The following is a 22,466-nucleotide window of genomic DNA, read 5'->3' on the forward strand; positions in this document are numbered from 1 at the left end:
CATCAGTGTTTAGGACTGAAACTTGCAATGGTAAATCACAAGTTCAATTCCCGGGATACAACCTTATATAATTCACAATACCGAAACATAATACCACACTGCGTCTGCCAAACAGTCTGTCAAGTTTGGCAATTATGGTATATCCTCCAATAGATTTCTTTGGAAAAGTAATTTCCCTGCAGTATATGCAGTTGGCGTCTAAGGGGTGAATGACGACGGACTCATATGAATTTTTAAAATGTATATAATAGTCATAAATGCTTATCAAAAGTCATTTTCATATAATTGTTGTCAAAATAATGTAAGTGTTTATGTCGCTAACAGGCCTATTTAATATATAGATAAGTTATGTTTACAATAATTTAGTTTTTATTAATTTTATAAGGAAGTACAACACGCATAATAATTATCAATTACAATAAGTTATACCGTAGCATGTAAAATATTGAACAAATAAAAATTTTAGAACAAATAGAGATAAATAATAATAATAATATCTATATTATTTTTGACTTTCGATCATTAACACTGATCACTTGTCAACATCATGAGAAAAATGCGTTGATAGAAACTAGAATCAAAATTGGATTCTTATGTTATATTTTTATTCATATAAATTATATTTTAAAATAATAGGGGAATACACAATCAAATGAGGCATAGGTAAGCGGGATGATAAAATTAATAAACGTGAAAATTGTAGATTCTGTTCGTATGAAATGAAGCTATGGAAAGGAATGAAAGATATTGTGAAGGAGAGATGGAAGACGAGCATGTAAATTAATTAAAATTATTTGAAATTTCATAATGTTAATAAAGGCTCTGTCCACCCATGAGAGGCGTTGACGGGTGGCTCCAAAAACGCGGTCAATTAAAAAAGAGATAGCTTAGAACACTGGCAAGTTGCAAGTGGCAGTGGTCAGGTCGTATTACACGCAGAACTGATGAACTTAAAGTTCTAGAGCGAAGACCACAAACCAGCCAGCATGCGCAACGTAAAATATCAAGTTATAAGAGTATAGTGGGTTCTATATAGATAAGGGCGAGTTCGAAAAACTCAAAAATTTATTTTTTCATTTCATATTCGGAAGAGATGTATCAACGTGTATTAAAAAAGTGATTTCGTAAATATAAAAATAAATACAAAATTGCCTTTCTGATATACAAAAGTTTATTTATAGCGTTAAAATGTGCTAAAATACTGAAACAGTTACATACCTCTTTCAGGTTTTAGTACCTGCACTGCAATTGATATTTTTTAACCAAATATAACAACTGTAATATGTAACAAAGTCTAAAGTGTCCAATTATAACGCGGAAATATCAATTTAAGTCAAGCGAAAATATCTACAATGATTTTCTTTAAAAAAAAACATTTCCACACTGAAACGATGGATTTATACTCCAAATGCCACTTCAAATACAAACAAGTCCTCTGTTACTTATTGCTATATGCACATCGTTTACTTAGCGTGGTGATATTAGGAAGAGACCTATACCTTATAGTGGGTCTCTATCGGGCATGATGATGATGTTTAGTAATAAACGTCAACTTCGTCATCACAAATATAAACCAGCAGTTATTTTATTAAAATAGTCCTTGTCTAAAAATTGTAATTCTTATAACAATACTACTACTACTACTACTCCGCTAGCTCAGTGACACGAAGTGGGTCTTGGCCTCCGAAACGAGAGACTTCCACTTTCCTCTATCTTGCGCCATCGTTTGCCATTGGTTGACATTCAATTCGCGCAAGTCTGCCTCAACGCGATCGATCCAGCGATACCTGGGTCTACCCACTGGTCTTCGACCCCTCGGTTTTTCCAGGTACGCTACCTTCACGCTCCGATCCCATTCGCTCCAAGTGACCAAGCCAGCGGATTCGTTGAGCTTTATATTCGCCAATGATATTTGGCTGTGCTACTATAGTCTCAATTTCGGCATTCTTTCGGAGCCTCCAAGATCCGTCTTGATTTCTCGCTGGTCTTATAACAATAAAAATGTATTTACGAGTATTTGCCCACCCGTTCTTCAGCTTCATAAATACACTGCGCAATCCACCTTCGAATAGACTGCCCCATAACCGAAAAAAAATTGTCCCTAAAAAGCGTTAGATAGGAAATTGTCGGGCGAGTTACATAAGGGTCGCACCCCTTATGTACCGGCGTTTCCGATAGGGCTATTTACGGGGTGGTTTCCACCCCGCTTGGTATTTTTTTGAAACCGCTTCATGCAATTTACATATACGAAATATTATAATGAGTTTAATGTAAGATTTCATTTAATATTCATCATCATTTAAGCAGCAAGACGTCCCACAGCTGGACATATACCAACCAACATTATTCCACCTAGTGGGTGGACATCCTGCGATCCACTTATATGGTTTCCCCGAGATTTTAAAATCGTATGAAGATATGAAAACTGCTTGCAACTAGACCTATTAAAATCAGTGGGGGAGGTCCATATCCCGCTTTGGACGATGATGATATCATCATTATTTCAGCCGAAAGACCTAATTATATATATATATATATATATATATATATATATATATATATATATATATATATATATATATATATATATATTTATATATATAAATATAAAAATATTAGGGGGATCGGAAAGTAAAGTCGATTTCTTAAGTTATATTCACACGACTACATTTTAACAAGTTTTTTAATTCCAATCAACAATATATTCACCATCGTTATCAATAACTTTTTGCCATATAGTTTGCAAATTCTCAATTCCTGAGCGGTAAAAATCAATCGGTTTTTCTATATTATATATCGATACAAACTACATTACTTTCCGATCCACTAATATATATAGATAGCTTAGTTTAAAAACCAATTTACCGATCATCATGTGGTATGCACAATGGCAAAACACTTGAATTTACTTCTATAAAAGTAATTATACAAAACAAACAAGTCCTTCTAATCACAACAACCGCCATCTGTCAAAATTTACCAGACGTCATAACATTTTTTTTAAACGTTACCTGTTATCAGTAAACACTTCCACGCATATATTATTTTAAGAAAAAGATTGATTAATATAAATGTATTATATGATATTTTTAAACTGCGAATCTTTTGCGCTGCCAGTTACTGTCGTCAACGGATCTCCTCGTTTCTGAATGACTGCGAGCTTGCTAATAAAGACCGAGATAGCACTAGCAGCAACCAATGGTACATACCTAGTTTCGTACATAAAAAGTACATAAAATTGTACTTAAATGAAAAAAAAGTACTAAAAGGGCTTAGTGTAAGTGCTTAGTATAGTACTTACCAGTTTCAGTGTCCACGGTGTAGGAGAGACCAGCCCAAGGATCGTCCTGGGAATAAATAATTTTTTTATCGAACCGCAATAAACAATTGAAATTCTTAAACACTTAAAAATAAAGCCTACTAGTACCTTATGCTTATACACGTTTACAAAAGCCTTCAAAATGTCAGTTTACATGTTTTGAAAAAGCAATTCACGCACTCTTCTTTTTATTTTCAGGCGGTAGACGCCCACTACAGGCCTAGGCCTCCCCTTAAAGATAGTTTCAATGACCGGTCCTGCGCTGCTCGTATGCAGCAACTTCCCCTGACCTCTACTCTGTGTTTGGCACTAATCGGTGTAACATAACTCCTGAAGATGCCCCGTGGAGGGGTGAAACACGTGTTGAGTGATTTAACGGTGGCGGTTGTGTAATTCGCATTGTTTGCCGCATACGCATTTATCAGCGGGCTGGCGGGCGATGCACTTTGTTGCACGACTACCACTGCATGTGCGGAAGTGGCTAAATATTGGTCCTTTTCTTACTTAGGATGGACTTCCGCAAGGTAACGCCTGATTCCATCAAACACTTTACTATATAGTCGGTCTAACTGGAGCGGTTACCCACGTTACGTCTACCGGCTCATCTTGCACGAGCAATGTGCCCCGCTCATCGCTTCACACGAGCAATTCTTCGAGCTACGTCGGTGATATTGGTCCTTGAACGGAACGCCTCGTTTCTGATTCTCATAATGAATCTTATTGCTTTTTAAACTTATTCACGCACTCTTCTTATATGTCATAAAATCATTTGAAAATTTGTCAACTACACTGAGAAATATATTGATAAAGATACAGGCAGGTTTTGATGTAAATTAGAATCAGACTCAGCTCAATTGACAATGAATGTCTTTACTATTGTATTACAGATTTTATTATGAAAATAACCACAATAAAACATATCTGAGTTTGTAAAGAACACTTTTCGGATTTGGGCGCGTTTGGAACTTTAACTTTAAGTTGAAGGTTGCCTTACAAGGGAGATCAATCTGATTCTAATTACTATCAAATTGGGCGCTTCTGATATTCTTTCCATGATGTACACAAGTGCATTCTAAATTTTCTTTTGTGGATAATAAAATAAATAAATATGTACTTTAGATCGTACAATATGTTTCAAGATCCAAAGGTCGCCCTGTGCGATGGACGGACAAATTCTACCTCATGGAATCACTCTTAAATTATATTGTATAAAACTACATTACACTTTAAAATTATAATTACAGTTATAATAATGTAAGTATGCCAACGTGAGTGCTGTTGCTCCCCACACTAAGCAAGGCCTGTATCACAGGGGCAGTGGCAGTGACATATACGGTTGTGATTGCATGTCAACATACGAAATAACATACACGCAAGAAAACAGAAGAAAGAGACAATAAATATTTAATTCTGGCCGGAAAATTAGGAAACAAACCCAAATATTATTTTATCAGTTTAAAAATGTTTTCAGTCTCATCGTATGACAGAAATAATAACCATTTGACAATTTTAAATATGGCTTCACGCACAGAATAGTGTTAAATATCTTGACAGGAACTTATTACATACAAAATGCCTAGTAGAGAGAGTAATAGAGGGATACCGTTAATATTATATAAGTTTGATATGATCATACAAAAAGATGATAATATGATAGGAAAGATTAGACGTAAATAGAACCTTCTAGATGATTCTAAAACAGAGGTAGCACCATGAAGCTTGCGAGCTATATTCGAATTTGTCAAATGATTTCAATATTGGAAAGAAATGTTTATAATTTTTTTTGACTTTAAATTCCGTGAAATCTAAACACCTATTCGTATTAACTGATACAAAATAGGTTAAATGCTGTCACCAAATATTCACCAAAAAAAAAATTAATTATTTTACTAAATTTCGTATGTTATGTATTTCTATTTACAAAAAATAAATTAATATGTTTTAAATACATAATTAATTGCGATTCGAGAAAAATTATAATAATGAAAATAGCTCTCAAAGAACTCTACCTACCCTTGGTCTAAAACAGGAATTGGTAAAAAAATTATTCGTATATAATAAATAACTAAATGAAACTCACTTCTTTAGGCTCCGGATCAAAAAGCGAAGCTTTCACCTTCTCTATTTTCTCCGTCTCCTCTTTCTTCTTCTGGATCTTCTCCTCTGCAAGCTTCAACTCCTTGTCGATCTCGTCTCCCAGCTCTACCTTCGTCGCTTGAGGACCCTCCTGATTTTAGAACGAGTAAAATGAATTTACATTCCTTTCACGAGAAATTTATGTTTTATTGTAATTTTTCTCTAATTCTTTTTTCAAATATAGTCAACTCATTAGAAAAACTATGGAGACGGGATTATTGTAGAAGTTTTTGTATAATGTATTATTTTTGATAATTTCTAAGTTATTTTTAATAATGTATACTCAAATTTTTTTAATAATAACTATGAGATTACTAATACCTGAAGATCTTTTGCTGATTGCAATCAAATGTTTTAAATGTATTTTTTTTAAATTTTAAGATCCGAACATACTCACCGGCTGAACAGGATCCTCCAAGGAGAAACCCATATCCACATCTTGCTTCCACAGCACCTCGATGAGATCCATGTCCTGGTGAAAGAAAATAAAAATGTTAATATATATTTTGTAAATGTCGGGATACGCAAGGCATGAACACAGAACTTCCGTGCTCATTCGGGACAAACTTTTCTACATGCTGCTACCCTCAAAATGGACTAACGGCGTGATTATATTACACAAGAACTGCGGAAGACATCAATTATTACATCACCAATACTTTTATCATCAATTAGCTGTCCCGACAGACTGGTAGTACCAGATATTGTCTGCCGTATTCCAGTAGAACAAGTAAACTAACGTGACGTATTTTAATACTTAAAAAAATATGAAATAAATAAATAAATTTTGTGATCGTATAAACACTACGAGATGCAGTTGTTTAAAGGCAATATAAGTTTACAGCGCGTGAACTGTCTATCGCGCGAAATATATAGCGTATTGTTAAACGCGCGAAGTTCATAGCGAACTGTCAAAAACGCGAAGTTCATAACGGACTGTCAAATGTGCAATTTTTTCTTTTTGACTTCTCGCGCCTACAACTATGTCCTCGATCCACCTCGAAGTGGGCCTACCTACGCCGCGTCCACCGGCTCGTGGTCACCACCAAAACCTTTCGGCCCGTATGGTCAAAGAACCGATAGCCATGCGCTCTCGATGCGCCACGCCTACTGCCACTTTAGATGTGCAATACTTCGCGCTACATCGGTAACCTTAGTTCTTCTGCGAATCTCATTTCTGAAATTTATCGTCTTCTTCGCAATTTCAAATCTTTATTATTAATAACTATATGCTACGTATTGGGAAAACATATGATGATGAAAATAAACTCCATCATCTTAAAAAACATACACGCTTCATACAAAAATATCATGATTAATTCTTTAACCCTAGCTACAACACATCAATACTCGATCGAACATAATATCGATGCAGCTTTTTGCATTCGACACATTAACAAAAAAAAAAAAACAATGAAAAGATAAGCCGCAAATGGCGCGCTTTTGCGTCGACAAGATGGCGTCTATCCCAACATGGCGTCGTATCGGCATATCAATCGGTAAAACATCGAGATCGATCAACCCGATTGCATTCTCAAAGAATTCGATATAGCAACATTGGCTATAATTTCTAAATGTTTTTTATACTTAACTCTTTACATATACAGGTTGATAGGTTATAGGTGTACAAGGTTTAAATCGAAGAAAGTATAGTTCATTTTCTCTCTATTAATATATGGTACAATCACGTCCAAAAATTTAGTTTCGAAAATAATAACCATGAAAACTAGCAACTGAAAGCGTTTTAAATATTCAAATTACTATATATTAAAATTACCTAGTGTTTACTATCTGACCCGCCAGACTGTACTACTAGCAGATATAGGCTTGTCGCATTCTAAAAGAAAAAAAAAATTCTTTTGTAACATATATCAGAGCGTCACCTGTATCTACTTCACATATACAGGATGATTGAAAGCAGGTGTAGAATTTTTAAAGCTTTTTGTTGAAAAATATGATATACTTTTACCTCTTTAAAGTTTTTACACCTGTAGCCAATCAAGCAGTGTGTATTTTGAATAGATAGAAAAAAAAATATGCTTGAAATTTTCTGAAAAACTATGCCTACGTCTCAAATAGCTACAAGAAGTCACCTCTAACATTACCGCATAAGTGAAAAAACGTTTAAAAGTGTGACATATGTTAACTTAGTCTGGCCATAAATATTTTTAAAATAAAAAAAAACATTTCTATTTAAAATCTCTAATTAATATAATTAAATAAAGAAAATAAGGTTTATTGCTGGTTTAAAATGATTACAAGTAAATTACTCATCAAATTACCAAAATTATTATAATTATAACAAGCAAGATGTTATAAAAAGTAAAAATACCAACAACGGTATCTTATTTACTTACGAACTATTTTTATTATATATTTTATAAGTCCTGTGGTTATTGCCTCAAATCTCAATTGAAAGGATTTGGACTAAGAAGAATATTTATAATTATACATAAAAAATAAAATATACAGACAGAATGATAAACACAATACACGAATATTGTTGTGTCGTTTTTGCGCCTATCGGTGTTAAATGTTTTTGAGATATAGAAATAGTTTGAAATGAAAAGAAACGTATTGCAATACTCTGCAATTTGTAAAGTAAAAAAGACGCTGCTTTTAGTAATTTTCTCATAATTTATCAATTTTTTCACAAGAAACTTCGTCGTTTATTTACAGAAATATGACAGAAATATTTAAAATCATAAAGTCATTCTTTAGTTTTATGCTACCAAACTCGTTGGGAGATATAATAGATATATGTATTGTATATGTGCGTATAACATACAAATTTTAGCCTTTAAATATGATACAAAACTGTGACTAATCTGTTACATGTAATAACGCATACAAAGTTAACGATTCTGAGACTTTTGTAAAAATTAATTATTCCTTGCATTGCATTTGTAGCATGTTCCCTGTTGATGGCCTTTCGTCCCCCTCCCCTGCTTTGTATGGGGCGGGGATCTTACATTATCAGGATAAATTTTTTTTATAGTTTCGATGTCATTAACATACATTACATAAACTTGCCGAGAATCGAACCTCCTAAAAGTCTACTTCTGCGATCGAAATTCAAAGTCGGTTAGGCGTATCGTTATCACAATAATTTGAGCAATAAGACCACTATAGCTGCACACATCTCAACAAAGCCGTCTTCCAACGACATTACTTGAGGTAATCTCAGCCGGTCCCTGGTCTTAACTCCAAAACCTTAAGGCTTCTGCGGCTATTTGTTCTGCACTTGTAGGCTGCCAACTACGACTTCAACTTGCCAATCGAATGCCCATGTCATTTACATTCATTCGTATATGGATATCAATATTCCCGAAATCGAGCATAACCTTCTTCGTTGCCTTTCGTTTTAATGAGACCTAAATTGATAGAGCACAACTTGGTCGTAGACAGTAACTTAAGGCAGTAAGTGATATTGAACCTTCGCGCCCATGTTACGTAGTTTTCCGAACGTTATCTAGTATAAATAAAAAAAATTGATATTTTAATTTACAAATAAAAAATAAGGGTTGATCGTAAAGGGTGAAAATTTATGGTTGTATGTATTCTTGTATGCTGTATCATAAAAAATAAAAACAAAAAATTTCGTTAAAAAAATAAAAATTTTTTTTTAAGTGTGAACAACCTTTATCACTTAGGGGTATAGGAAATAGATAGTAGCCGATTCTCAGACCTACTGAATACGCATATTAAATTTGGTAAAAATCAGTCAAGCCGTTTCAGATGAGTTCAAGTTCGAACACCGTGACACGAGAATTTTAAATATTAGTTATAGTTGTGTTTCACGATTGACCTCTCTCTTTCTTGAAGATTGCCCTAATTTCTCTTTGCCCAGGTATAAAAGTCAACAATTCAGGAATTGAGACTACGAATTATATATACATATATCTAAATTATTCGAACCACAATAAATAATTAGTTTTAAAATCGATCCGCTATTCGGTCCAATTAAATCACGAATCCTAATCCAATCGAAAGCTTTTTTTTTTCTTCGATATTAATTTGGATCGCCCAACTGCGTACAAATGAACGTTTTGTAATGATTGGCGCCAAAATGTTACACCGTAATTATATTAAAACTCAACTCTATACCAACGTCATAAAGCTATAATTACTATAACACAAAAGGGATATACGACCTTTGGTTATTGCTAAAGGTTACTCGTAACTTTTCTATTTTGATAATAAAATGCAATTTAATTTATACTTTATGTGTGTGGAATAAGACATAATTTGGATCGTATTCAGAAATCTTGCTTAGTCGGTGGGAGTACAGATTAGCTATTAATTTTGAATAATGTCAATTAAACATGGCGGTGTGTATAGTGAAATATATATTTCTGTCTGTGTGAAGATTTTTCATAAATATATACGTCAGCATGTGTATAATATTCTTTGAAACTATGATGTATTGGAAGTGTTTTGTATAGTGACGTCATCAAAGCGCAGACACTTTTAAAAAATATTACTGAAGATATATAAAGAGTAATTAAAACCCCTTTGCCTAATTCAGTAGAGACTATTTCGTACAATTTGTAAATTTGTTTGTATTTTTAAATTTTTTCAATGCCGGAGCGGTAACAAATCAATCCGTTTTTCTCTAAAATATGTCGACAGAAACTACATTACTTTCCGTTCTCCCTAATATATATACCAAATATGTTAAGTGTTGTTTGGATGTATTATACTTGTTTTGGTGCTAAACTATTTGTCCTCCATTGGCACAACGGAAAGAATAAATGATGAAGATTTTTTTAATACATTTTTCTGTTGTTATTTCCTTTGTTACTTCAGTACCGTAGGAAGTAATTGTTATTTTAACATTTTTCTTGTTCTTACACAAAACCCATTTAAATAAAGTGTATGCTTGCTACCTATACTAAGATATAGGTGGCACTAGGCACACTGGTTTCCCTTACTTATAGGTATAAAAACTGTGCACAAGTGAATGTATGATATACCCTATCTAAAAAATCAATAGTTTCGGGTTAATCACCCTGTATTTGTGAATGGAAAAGAATTTAAAGTATAAATATTCTGATCGGCTTCGGATTCATGAATACAGAAATAAAAAAAAAGATTCCGCGTATACAAGTTTATTCAATTCAATTGTTTAAAATCCGATATATATACATATATAAAGAGAGAAAGAGATAGAGAGAGTGAGAGATTAATGAGATTTCCATTTTCGTTTCAACGAATTTCCACCCGCAAGGATTTTAAGAGGCATTGATTACAATGCATATTTTTAAACTATAGCTATAAATTTCATATACAAAAGTCAAACGCAATACGAGAAGCTATGACAGTCAAACCGTGTTTCCTTAAGGTGTCGGCAATTAATTTCCTATGTATGAGTGTATTTCTGATTGTAAACCAACAAGAAACAATGAAATAGGATCGGAAATCAATAAATAAACTACCACCAAGAGTATATCGGGTAAAGGAAAACTTAATATAAAAAATAATACTGTAGGTTGGTTCATTAGCAAACTACTGATGTCATTAGCAAGGGTATAAAGTATTGAATAAATAAATACATCAACGTGCCACACAATTCCAAGTTAGCTAAAGAGTAGCCGAGTAGCGACATCTTTCGTCAATTGAACGGCGCGTGTACTACACCATCTAGTGTAATTTAAAGGAACTAAATTCAATTTGAATGAGTTACGATAGATGGCGCTGTAGCAAATCATGCGTAAGCATGGCTCCCTACATCTAGATGGCGTCCACGCTCAGAAACTAAGTTGCTTACAATACTGAACTTTATTAAATAACACAAAATAAATTACTGAAACATATAATAGTACTTAAATGTCATTATTATGAACAAACAAAAACAAAAGTAAAGATAATAAGCGAAGATATAACAGATTTGAATTATATTTTAGAATACAGTTCATAGATGGCGCTGTGAAGGAACCAAATCGATTTTCTAGAACAAAGATTACGCGGAATATCTATCTTCGACCAAGGTCAGCCGCGGTCAAGGCCGCGCAAGGTCGACGCCGTGCACCCGAAAATTATTTTAAACTGTTTTATATCGATCACACACGCTAACATCGCGGGAGGCCGCATATTAACTATGCGTCGATTTTAAAAGTAACACTACTTTTTTTTTTCGACACGGTTTTCTCGTTAGCAAGATACTTTCAGAAACATTTTCTTTAAACCGCTAGTACGGAGCATTATTGAATTTAATTGCGCCATCTGAAAACCATTAAGTTCATTCACAGGGTATGAATGCCTCCATTATTCCTCTACCGGGTATCTAGAATTTTTAAGCCCTCGAGTGAAAAGCATAAATCCATACGAGGACAGGCTCACTGCTTTCTAAATAAACAGACCGTCGCAGCATAGGGGAATGTTTCTATTATTCTTTTCAAAAAAAAAAAAAAAAACTCTTGATAGCATCATTTTAACCACAGGACATGCAATGGACATTGACCTTGGCGTCTCCCGATGACCTTGACAAGATAGTCCGTTCACCTTATCAGCGAACGTCCTTTGCTGCGGTTGAAGGTTCGTAATCCCCACTCCAGAACCAAAACACTCCAGCGGCTATTCGTTTTTCACTATGCGGCCCCTGCCGACTGCCAATTCACCGGTCTTTAGACCCCCTCACTCCTGATTCGACCTCTTACAGAAATCCCCAGGACAGCTCTTTCCTAAGGGCGATTAAAATGTAAATTACTTTTATACTACCAATTGCCCTTATGTCGGACAAAACTCCCGTAGCAAGGCTTACTTTTTTTTTTGTTTCGGTGGGGGAAATCTTCCGATATTCAAGATGCCCTGCCTCTGGGGGGAGGACAGGGGTATGTGGGATTCCTACCCACGAACCCCCCCCCCCCCGGAGGTCTCTGCTCTGACTTACATCAACTTACATGTTGATGTAAGTCCAATGTAATATCCACGTCAAGCGGTCTGTACGACCTGTTGAGGTCGTACAGACCGCTTGACGTGGATATTTTTCACAACCTGACCATGTCATTCAGATAAACACTGCTTCTTATTACATGCGGGCAGTTTAACTATATTTTTTTATATATATATTTGTGTTTTTGTCTTTAATATTTTAATGTTCCATATTTAAATAGATAATTTTTAACTGGCGTTCACTGCTGCCCAAGTGGAATTTGCTAAAGCCTTCGGGTTTGGGCATTGAGAGCGCTTTGCCGTCGAGGGCTACCAGGGGAGACCTGTTTCTGACCTAGATACTAGTTTTAAGGTATCTAAAAAACTAACCCAAGTTTATGGATTACGTACTGTAGTGCCAATATGTACGTTTGTATTTGGCATATCCCGGTCGTGCCCTAACAAATGTATTTATAACATCCCACGTGTTATTTGTTTATCGCCACACGTGCCGTCGATCGACATATATTGGTGAACATACGCGGTGTGCCGGTGGCGGGAAGCGATTTTAGCGATCCACGTCATTACTGTGATAAACTATCTCATAATTATGTACAAATTTAACAACTTTTATTGTTTTTAGCTTTAATTTACACCTAATTTTATAAAAAAAGTGACTGATACATGATAAACTGAAGAAATAAAAATAAATTTGCAACGCCGAATTTATCGACCTTGAAAGATTTAACAAATCCTTCATGGGTCTACATGTAAACATATATAATAGTGTTTTACAAGACATCTCACGTCTCATTTCTTAGTTTTAAATCTTAAATTAATAGTATATTATCAAATTAATATTATTATTACAACAAGAGTTTCTGTTGATCGTAATGCGTGTTGTTGAATTAAACATTTTATTTAAAGAGATATACTAATAAGTTTCTGATCGGCTCCTAAATGTTAAAATAATTGATAATTTAAAAATGCTTGTAAATAAATGCCTATGAGAAATGAATAAGGTCCATAAATAGTTTTTTTTTTTAATTTAAGTGTAAAATTATGTTAAAGTAAAGAAATCATATTTTACCATTAATTTTTCCAAATTTTGTCCACTTTATTAACACGCTTGCTGCAAAACCAGCAAAGCTGTAACTTCTGTTGTTCTTGAGGTATAAGAGATAGTTGTATATATAAACTTTACAAATATGATGGTATAAAGACAGTAACAAAAATGTCATATATACTTAAAATTCCCGATTTTATTTGATTTATTATTGGAAAAAATGCACCAGGTCTTAACAGCCTGGTTCGCATTAGTGTAGTTTCTTCTACCGGGTCGAGCCAACCTGGATAGGAAATTGCGCAAAAATCAGTCTTGAAGCGACCGTGTTAATATTTAAAATGTAAGATGTATGATATGTAATCGTAGGAAAGCCATTAGTTTACTTGCCCATTCTTACAGAAAAATACGAGAATCTCACTTTTAATACGTCGCACTAACCCGTCAAGATTATCGATTTAACAAGTCAATGCACTACACATTTTGCACTGAAACGTCTGTCTGCCCCGAAAAAGTTCATTCACCTTTCTTTGTGTGTCCGGTGGTGCAGTCGTTGCACCATGCCAGGTGCCGAGAGCACAAACGATGACAAAGATAACAGATATCATCATCGTTTCAGCTATAGACACCCACTGCTAGGGATTGCACTATAGATTTCCAGGCTTTCCAGATCTTCTGTTCACCTAGTATCTCCTGCGCTACGATTGTCGATCCCTCGTCTCCTCACACCTTAGACCATGGATGCGCAGACCGCGGCCCGCCGGTCGAATACTGGTGGCCCGCCGACAACAAAAATAATACTCTCGTACATTCGAAAAATATTGAATTCTATTCCAGAATATAACCAAAAAAATTAATTACCTATACTTCTGGCGACCGGCCCGCCATCAGTTCATGATTTGCCCGAGTGGCCCCTAGTCTTAATAAGTCTGTGCAACCATGCCTTAGAGCCTGAACAGCCATCTGTTCTAAACGGTTTATAGCCTGTCCACTTGAACCAATCCACTGAATTGTCACTTACGATATCTAAGGATATCCTCATTCCTAATTCGATCTGGAAGAGTGAAGCCCAGGGTGAATGTCTATCAAACCATTACTTCAAATTTAACATTATATATTTATCTATTTAAGACTTTACAGAATAGTTTCGCGGAACAGAAGGCTCTGTGAACAATTCTAAATTTAAATTAAATACAATTTCAGATTCCACGATGACGCTGGTAAGGTGAGATGGAAACCTTACGTCTTCGTATCCGTGTATAAGGGAGTATATACAGGGATATACATTAGAAAATACACACAAATTCATATCAATAAGTATTCATTGAATCTCTAATTGGACAGAACGTAAGTAAAATACACTCTTTTTTTGGTCTAAAATTATACTGTTGCCCTTATTGGTACTAATCGATTGCGTGAATTTCAGGAAGCATATCGCTGAAGGCAGCTTACATAAATGTCTATTTATCCGAACAGGTAGTAGACTGAACTTGACATCAACAAAAGATGTATTCCATGGCATATTAAATAAAATATTTAAACTTTAATTTGAATAATTGTCTAACCTTACTCTTTCTATTACAATAATGTTTGTAATATTTAAAAATAAAGTTATTAATATAAAAATTCGTTCCTGTTACACCGAATCTATCGTGGTTTAAGCCCATAGACCTCCACTGCAAGGTACAAGCTTCTCCAAAGATATATTGGGGGATATGCCATGATCGCCGCAATTGGCGATTTCAGTGTGCTATTATGGTACGCAGGGGACGCTGCTGACCATCCTCTGGAGACTTGTTCGTGAGCAGTAGCAATCATATATAAATAATTAACAAAATGTGAATTACATAAGATTGTATTTCGAGAATCGAACCCGCGACCTATACACACAAGTCCCAGTCCTCCACCGCAGAGCTATAGTTCACACTACACAGAACCTATATAACTAAATGTAATTATATCCCACACGCCCGTAACTCGGAATATGGATTATTCATAAGGGCAAACGTCGCCGCCATTTTGAAGCAGGTTGAAAGTCAAAGCGACTAATTATCAATTGTAATTCGCTGGAATTGAAACGATTTTTCAAACCGGAAAACAAAAACCGTAACGGAAACTTTAAACTATTTTTTTTTAATTCTTTGTGACGTTTTTTAAATACTAAAAATGAAAATGAAATTATAGAAAACATCTCAAATTTAAGTCCATTAAACAAAAATTTGAAAACAATCTTATTAACGTGTGAAGGATTTTTATGTGATAATAAAACTTGGAAACTAACTGCTACACTACTCTTTCAAGGATATTTCCGAAAGGATTATAGCAATTATGTTATAAGGATGCCATTATAGAGAAGTTTAATTTGATTCCAGTTTCAGAAAAGGCTCTTCGGGCATTCATTTCATGCCGTAATCACTGTAATCATACACGGATAATAATATATATTAAAAGAAAAATCCAAAAGCGAATACAAAGTGTGAAACTTGATTCAGCGGGACCTCGTCCAATGGAGGATAGATCAGAATCATCATCATCATCCAATAGGATTGGAGGCAGCCTGCATTCAGGGTCCTAACGAAGTCTCCCCACCGGGTAGACGTGCTACACTGGACCGGTATATAATGTCTCCTTCCTTCAGAACCTGAAGGCTTCAACAGCCATCCGTTCTACCCATACATAGTGATATTATAGAAACACATTTAATATGTTATATTTAAATATAATAAATATAATAGTAATTATTATTATATTTAACAGAAATAAATCAACGAAGAAATCTAGTGAGATTTCCTTGTTAATTTATTTCTATTAAAGTTTATTACTGTTACAATCTAATATCTAAATTAATTAGTAAAAATAGTTTAAGCACTGAATAAATTGTGATAAAAAATGATAAGACCTATCACATTTCAGAAGGGATGTGAATGATGAAAGGTGATGAAACGAAGGAAACTAAAAATAGATGGGTATGTAAGATCATGTGAAGTATAATAGAAGACCGGATTAATGAAAGAGACTGAAAGGGGAGTAAAGAAATAAATAGAAGGATGTGAAATAATTAATTAAAAATTGTTCCCTGTCCCTAAACGAGATAAAAGATACGAGAAGCTCTCAATAACGAAAGCAATGTAAAAAAATATACATTATTACAGTTAGAGAAATACTAATAGATTTATTTCGTGTATAAATCATTAAAAACCTCCCTGTTGTTATGTTAACAATTATTCTCAGTACGAAAAATGGCGAAAGACGTTTTCAAAAATCTTATAAACGCAGATCAATTGATCAGAGCTGCTTATAACTCTACGATTGGTCTTTTAAATGAAATTTAACAATTTTTATGTTTACAATGAATCAACAAACCAATTTCCACACATTATGATCCAATTCTTGAATGCTCTAATAATATTTACTTAATAATGTACTTTTAATTTTAAATTTAGAAAGAATGTCTAAAATACATAGTGGAACTTTGTTATATACGCGTACACGCAGGCCCATGAAGGATTTGTTAACCTTTTGAAGACGAAATTAAGGCGTAACGATTTTTATTTCTTGTTTTTTTTTTCTTTTTGTTTATTTCTTGTATTTATCATCAGTCTCTCATTATTATTTTTATATGAATTTATTTTGAACTCCGTAGCTGGAAGACTATCTAGTATTTTCTTTGTACATAAATTCAAAATTAATTTTGAGAATTTTACAATGACCACTACAAAATTAAAAATGCTTTGGTACATTACCATGAAAATTTTAGTTTTAAAAATAAACAATCACTTTATAAAAAACAATCTGCACATAATAATTTCAAATTTAGATTCCTGGTTAGAAAAAAATCATTAGTAAAAATTCCTAAATAATAACAATAATTTTAATTTATTAGAAAATATAAGCGTAATAGTAAAGAAAAATTGCAATATTTACTCTACAGCCATAGTATAGAAACAGAAGAACAAGTAGCGGGTAGTAAATGTGAACATACAAACATACATACATATATGTAAACAGGAAACGCGAAAGTTTGAAACATTTTCAAGCTATCCAAAATCATTTTTAAACACATACTCAAAGATTTGTTTTAGGTTTTACTCATTTATCAGCAAAAGCTTTAAAAGTTTTACACTTATTTCCAATTATCTGTAAAAATTATCACTCTAGAATATGTTACATTTATTTACTTTTTTTTCTATTATAATGCGACAGGGCAATAACTTCTGGCAATAGTCTGTATAAACATAGTAAACAATAAATGCATATAAGTATGTATAGTAATTTTAAACACGTTTTTTTTTCTTGTATCATTACTTCTGTAAAGCCCTTGCACCTATAACCAATTACTCTGTGTATACATATATGTATGTTTTTTTGCTATAAATGGAGACCAGAACTTAACATTTACAAAAAGGTGGGAAGATTTAGAAAAGAGTCAGTACAAACATCTTACCTCCTGCGTCAGCTCATCCCCGCTGTGATGCCCCTCGTCCGGCTCCAACTTCACATCCAGCCCATCCTTAGACGACGAATCCATCTCGCTCACACCGCTCGAGCTAGCCGATGTAAAACTAGTGCTTGCTCTCTCCCTCTTCACGTTAAACACCGGCTCATCGTCCAGCATCGGAGCCAATTCGTAAACCTCTGCATCCAGGGGCGTGTTCTCCAGCAGATACTGCTCCAAATCCTCTTGCTGCTTTATATCCAGATCCAATTCACTTCTCAGCTCTTTTATATCTTCGAACATTTCGTAATCTCTTAAATCTGCTAAGTTCTGGTGGTATACGGAATGAGATTCATCTGCATCGAGCTTCTCAGACTTTGCGGTGAAGTACGGAACGAAGTCGTCGATAGCGTTATCGCTGTAGAGGTCATCGTCGCTCTCTTTCTTGACTCTTACCTCCTCCATGAGGTCGTCACTGTCATCGTCGGGTTCCTCTTTGATCTGCATCTCGGGACGTATCAGGAAGTCGTTGACGTCGAACGAGCGCGTCGCTATCTCGGCGAAGACGTCGGACTCTGTGCGGTTATGGAGGTCCGGGGAGAGTGTGACGACCGAGTCGAGCCGCGGGGCGGCCTCGGGCTCGTCGTCGTCGACCTTCACCTCGTGTGCGACGTTATCGTCCGCCGACACGGCGTCCTGCGTCTGCAGCGTCGGCGCGACTGTGTCCGTCGAGACGTCGTTCAGTAAATAAGTATGTAGAACGCTTCGCGCGCTCGTGTCCGTATAGTCAGCGTATCGGCCGAGCGAATGTAACTCCTCAAACAGCCTGCGCTCGTAGTTAATTAAGATGTTGTCGAGGGATTTCGGATGCACGAACCTGGGCCGGATCAGTGTCCGGGCTTCCGGCTCGAACGCCCAGTCGGATCCGTTGGATATGTTGAGTCCAGCGAGCAGCTGTTGACTCTCGTCCTGCAGGTACTCGTCCGGGCGAGCCTTGAGGAGGCTGAGGACGAGAGCGAGCCGCAGCAGCTCGTCGCCGTGCCACTTCTTCAGCGCGATCATTTTTAAATAATTACTTACTAATATTGAGCACTAAAATACTGTGAGATCAAAACTATATCTTACGCTAGAGTTTGCAAGTCCTGGTCGTTGTCTTATCGCCGTACACGCTCCTTTTGCGTTTGTCAGGAGACATTTTGTTTCTTTGTCACTTACTCACTCCATTTTGTCCGAATTTCATTATACACTTCCCGTATGGTGACATTGCCACTGAGTCACTCGTTTTTGGTGCTATGCCAAACTTTCCAGCAGTTCGGTTCCCAGCCTGTATTCGGAATATACCCTTGAATATAATAGCGAATAAATAAACAAATCTACACATGTCTAGAGAATACGTTTCCTAACCTAGACTACCGTCCTGTTTGCGAATTATTTACACCATAATAAGTTAACCATTTACAAAACCATATAAAATTTAATAAGGTTGTCAAGACCTATTGGATTTCCCTGGGGAAAGCCTATCACGTCAGCAGATAAATACCAGCTTGCTAAAGACCGCCACGATGACCGGTTTTACGTTGCCTGCTTCCATTGACTATCTGCGACATGCTATTATCTCCGTAAAAATCTCCAACGCACATTACGGGTCGGCACAAATCCCGCTACGAAACTACACACTAAAGATAATATTTTTATTGCGTTTTTCGAAAACACAACTTCCCTATTCCACTAGTGACCGATAGATGGCGCTACACGGGTAAACACGTGTCGTCTTTGAATAAAAACTAAGGCAAAATTATACCACTAAAGTACCATTCAGTTGAATTTTAAATTGTAAAGTTTTAATAGAACCGTAACAAAGGCACATTTGAATTATTTAACACAAGAAACTCCGTCACCGAGAAACGGAATATAATTACCATATATTTTTATATCAATAATTAAAACGAACTACTTTAATAATTTCAAACGTTTGTAAGTAAAAACTAATTTGCAATTAAAACAATTGATATAGTACAACTGTACTCTAACAAATGCATTGTTTCAATACAAAAAATAATACTACAGTACCCGGCGGTTAATATTCCACATCGACCTTTGGAAAGAGACAATCGGCTTATTTCGGCTTGGTAGAACACCATCTCTGTCCCACACTACCTATGTGACGTTTTGTCAGTCGTATTATGTGAGACAGAGATAACGCTCTACGAAGCCAAAATTACCCGATTGTCTCTTTCCAAAGATCGATGTGCAACATTTATCGCCCGCTACTGTACAAGTGATTCCACAGACAATAACGGTCATCAAAATACAAAGACTTTTGAACTTAAAATATAAACGCATAAAAGCCAATAGCGGAAAAGAAACGTTTATTTTTTTAATCGTACACCTCCAAAATTAAATTCACATTAGCCAAAGTCAAAACGTGTCCACAACTACAAATTTAAAACAATGTAACAAATATTTGTTCTATTGCAAAGCACCTTTGAAACGTAATAAGTTTTTATACAATGTTATTACTCCCAATTTTACTACTACTGCTATGTTCAGACTATTGTATCGAAAAGTACCAAGCAAGAAACTATTTTATTTCACGACAATTTTACTATTTTTTCATTTTTAAAATTCAAATTTTTAGCATAATTGCTTTCTAATATATTTAATGTGCTTTATTGATTAATATTTCCTTAACATAAGCTTTGAATTTTTCGTGGATTAATGTGAAATAACTTATACCCTATAATTAATAAATTATAAATCAAAATTTATTTACGTCAGCACGTTCAAAACAAGCCTTTACGTCGGTATATTATTTACATACACGTATTATTATTCACACACACTCTCAAACGCTCAATCGTACATTTCAGTATAATTTTATTTTTATACTTTTTTTCTTTAAAAATTTGTTTTCTAGTCATCGTTTCTGCTATAGACATAGGTCTTCCTTAAAGTTATCTATGAGAAGATACACCATAATAATTATGGTACGCAGAGGACTCTGCAACCCATCCTCTAGAAACTTCTTGGTGAACACATCCCATATAATTAATGCACAAAGTGAGAATTTTACAAGATTGTTTTCTGAGAATCGAATCAAGTGACCTATGATCGAAGTCTGAATCCTTCAACCGCTACACTAACAGTGCCCAAATCTCATCACATCATCTAATGAGATAAGTATTAATATCATTATGTAAGACGATAGACACCCATATTAATGTTTAGACTTCCACCCACCAAAACCAATTGATTTGTTACCGCTCCGGCATTGAAATTTTGTACACTAGATGGCAAAAGGTTGTTGATAACGAAGGCGCATATATTGTTGATTAGTAATAAAAACTTGTTCAAAATCTAGTCTTGTAAATTTAACTTAAGAAAGCGACATTACTTTCCGGTCCCCCTAATACAATTAAAACTAGATGTATTTGAAGGTTGTTCACTAATGTCAAATAAGAATTTACACATGGATTTGGAAAATTCAATGGATCTATTAGGAATCTCGGCTCAAACCACTGCATACTACTTTACTATCGGTTTGAAAGGCCGACGAGCTCTAAGATGACTTAGGTAGGCATTCTATGAAGTGACCTGGCACAATGGTACCTCAAAGTACCTTGGCTTGGGTTATCACCTAAAACCTGTGTAGCATTCTGACCCTGACAATCCGCGAATTGGATGGTTATTATCGGTTAGCTAATATCTCTTCAGGTAAATTTGAAAATCCTAATCTATTTGAAATCATTAATTCTAAACATTTCCTAAATTCGCGTATGTATTATTGTTTCGGATCGAATGCAACATCGAAAACTTTGTTATACGCACTTTGATAATATATGTAGATATACGTTATATTCTTTTGAGGTCGAACAGATAATTATTTTTAATTATATTTCCAGTAACAAGGTAATAAATAAACTCGTCAATGTATCAATAAAAATGTTGCAATAATTCAGATAATAATAATAATTGATATATTCAATTGATATACTCAAAGTCGGTGGAAGTCTATGAACCCGTCATCAGGCGAAGACCCTCGCAATGGGCGTCTACCGGCTGACATGATGATGAGATAATCGCGACGTAATATAAAACAATGTAACACGTTATCAATAATTATATTTTTTTATTTTCGTTTAAATAATACGAAATTCGTAACGTTCGTAATTTGAATTATTATAGCGTGCTTTATATGGACTACGGTATATATTTCTACACTAATATTCAAGTATCGATAATTTTATACGACGATTTAGTTAATTATAATAGATTTACAAAAAGTAAACATCGCTTATAAAGTTTTTTTTAGTCTACTATACCGACAGTGTGAAATGATGTTTTAAAGAATTTTTATTGATCACGGTTCACGTTTCTACGTTTAAATACACGTATAAGTAATGTACGAAGCTTTAGTTAGCAAACAATTATAATAAATATCCAAAAATTGTATTTTATATATATATAAGTTTTTTTTATTACTATTTTATACCGGCTGGGCGAAAATAATAATATATGTAGCAAGATATTTTCAATTTGAAATACACTTTGTTAATTCCGATACACTTTCTGCACAGAATAAAATTCCACAGACGTCAGACAATGGCTTTGTTTACGCAGCGCGGGAAAACGGAGCGTCC

The 22,466-nt window shown here is 34.7% G+C and overlaps 1 protein-coding gene across 1 annotated transcript in view; it reads right to left on the reverse strand.

Annotated features, from left to right (window-relative positions):
• Nucleotides 1–3,272: 3,272 nt before the first annotated feature.
• Nucleotides 3,273–22,466, reverse strand: part of LOC137927270 (uncharacterized) — a 52,099-nt gene continuing 32,905 nt past the window's right edge. Inside the window, exons 2-5 of the mRNA XM_068771049.1 lie at nucleotides 17,836–19,150; nucleotides 5,853–5,927; nucleotides 5,400–5,546; nucleotides 3,273–3,347 (exon numbers count right to left, since the gene is read on the reverse strand). Coding sequence (XP_068627150.1) covers nucleotides 3,273–3,347; nucleotides 5,400–5,546; nucleotides 5,853–5,927; nucleotides 17,836–18,888 — 1,350 coding nt within the window. The 5' untranslated portion in view covers nucleotides 18,889–19,150. The remainder of the gene's footprint in view (nucleotides 3,348–5,399; nucleotides 5,547–5,852; nucleotides 5,928–17,835; nucleotides 19,151–22,466) is intronic.

The sequence above is a fragment of the Battus philenor genome, unplaced genomic scaffold (assembly GCF_028537555.1).
Source record: "Battus philenor isolate CCGP_79_NKW_IND1 unplaced genomic scaffold, ilBatPhil1.0.hap1 SCAF_30, whole genome shotgun sequence".
Classification (NCBI taxonomy): Eukaryota; Metazoa; Arthropoda; class Insecta; order Lepidoptera; family Papilionidae; genus Battus; species Battus philenor.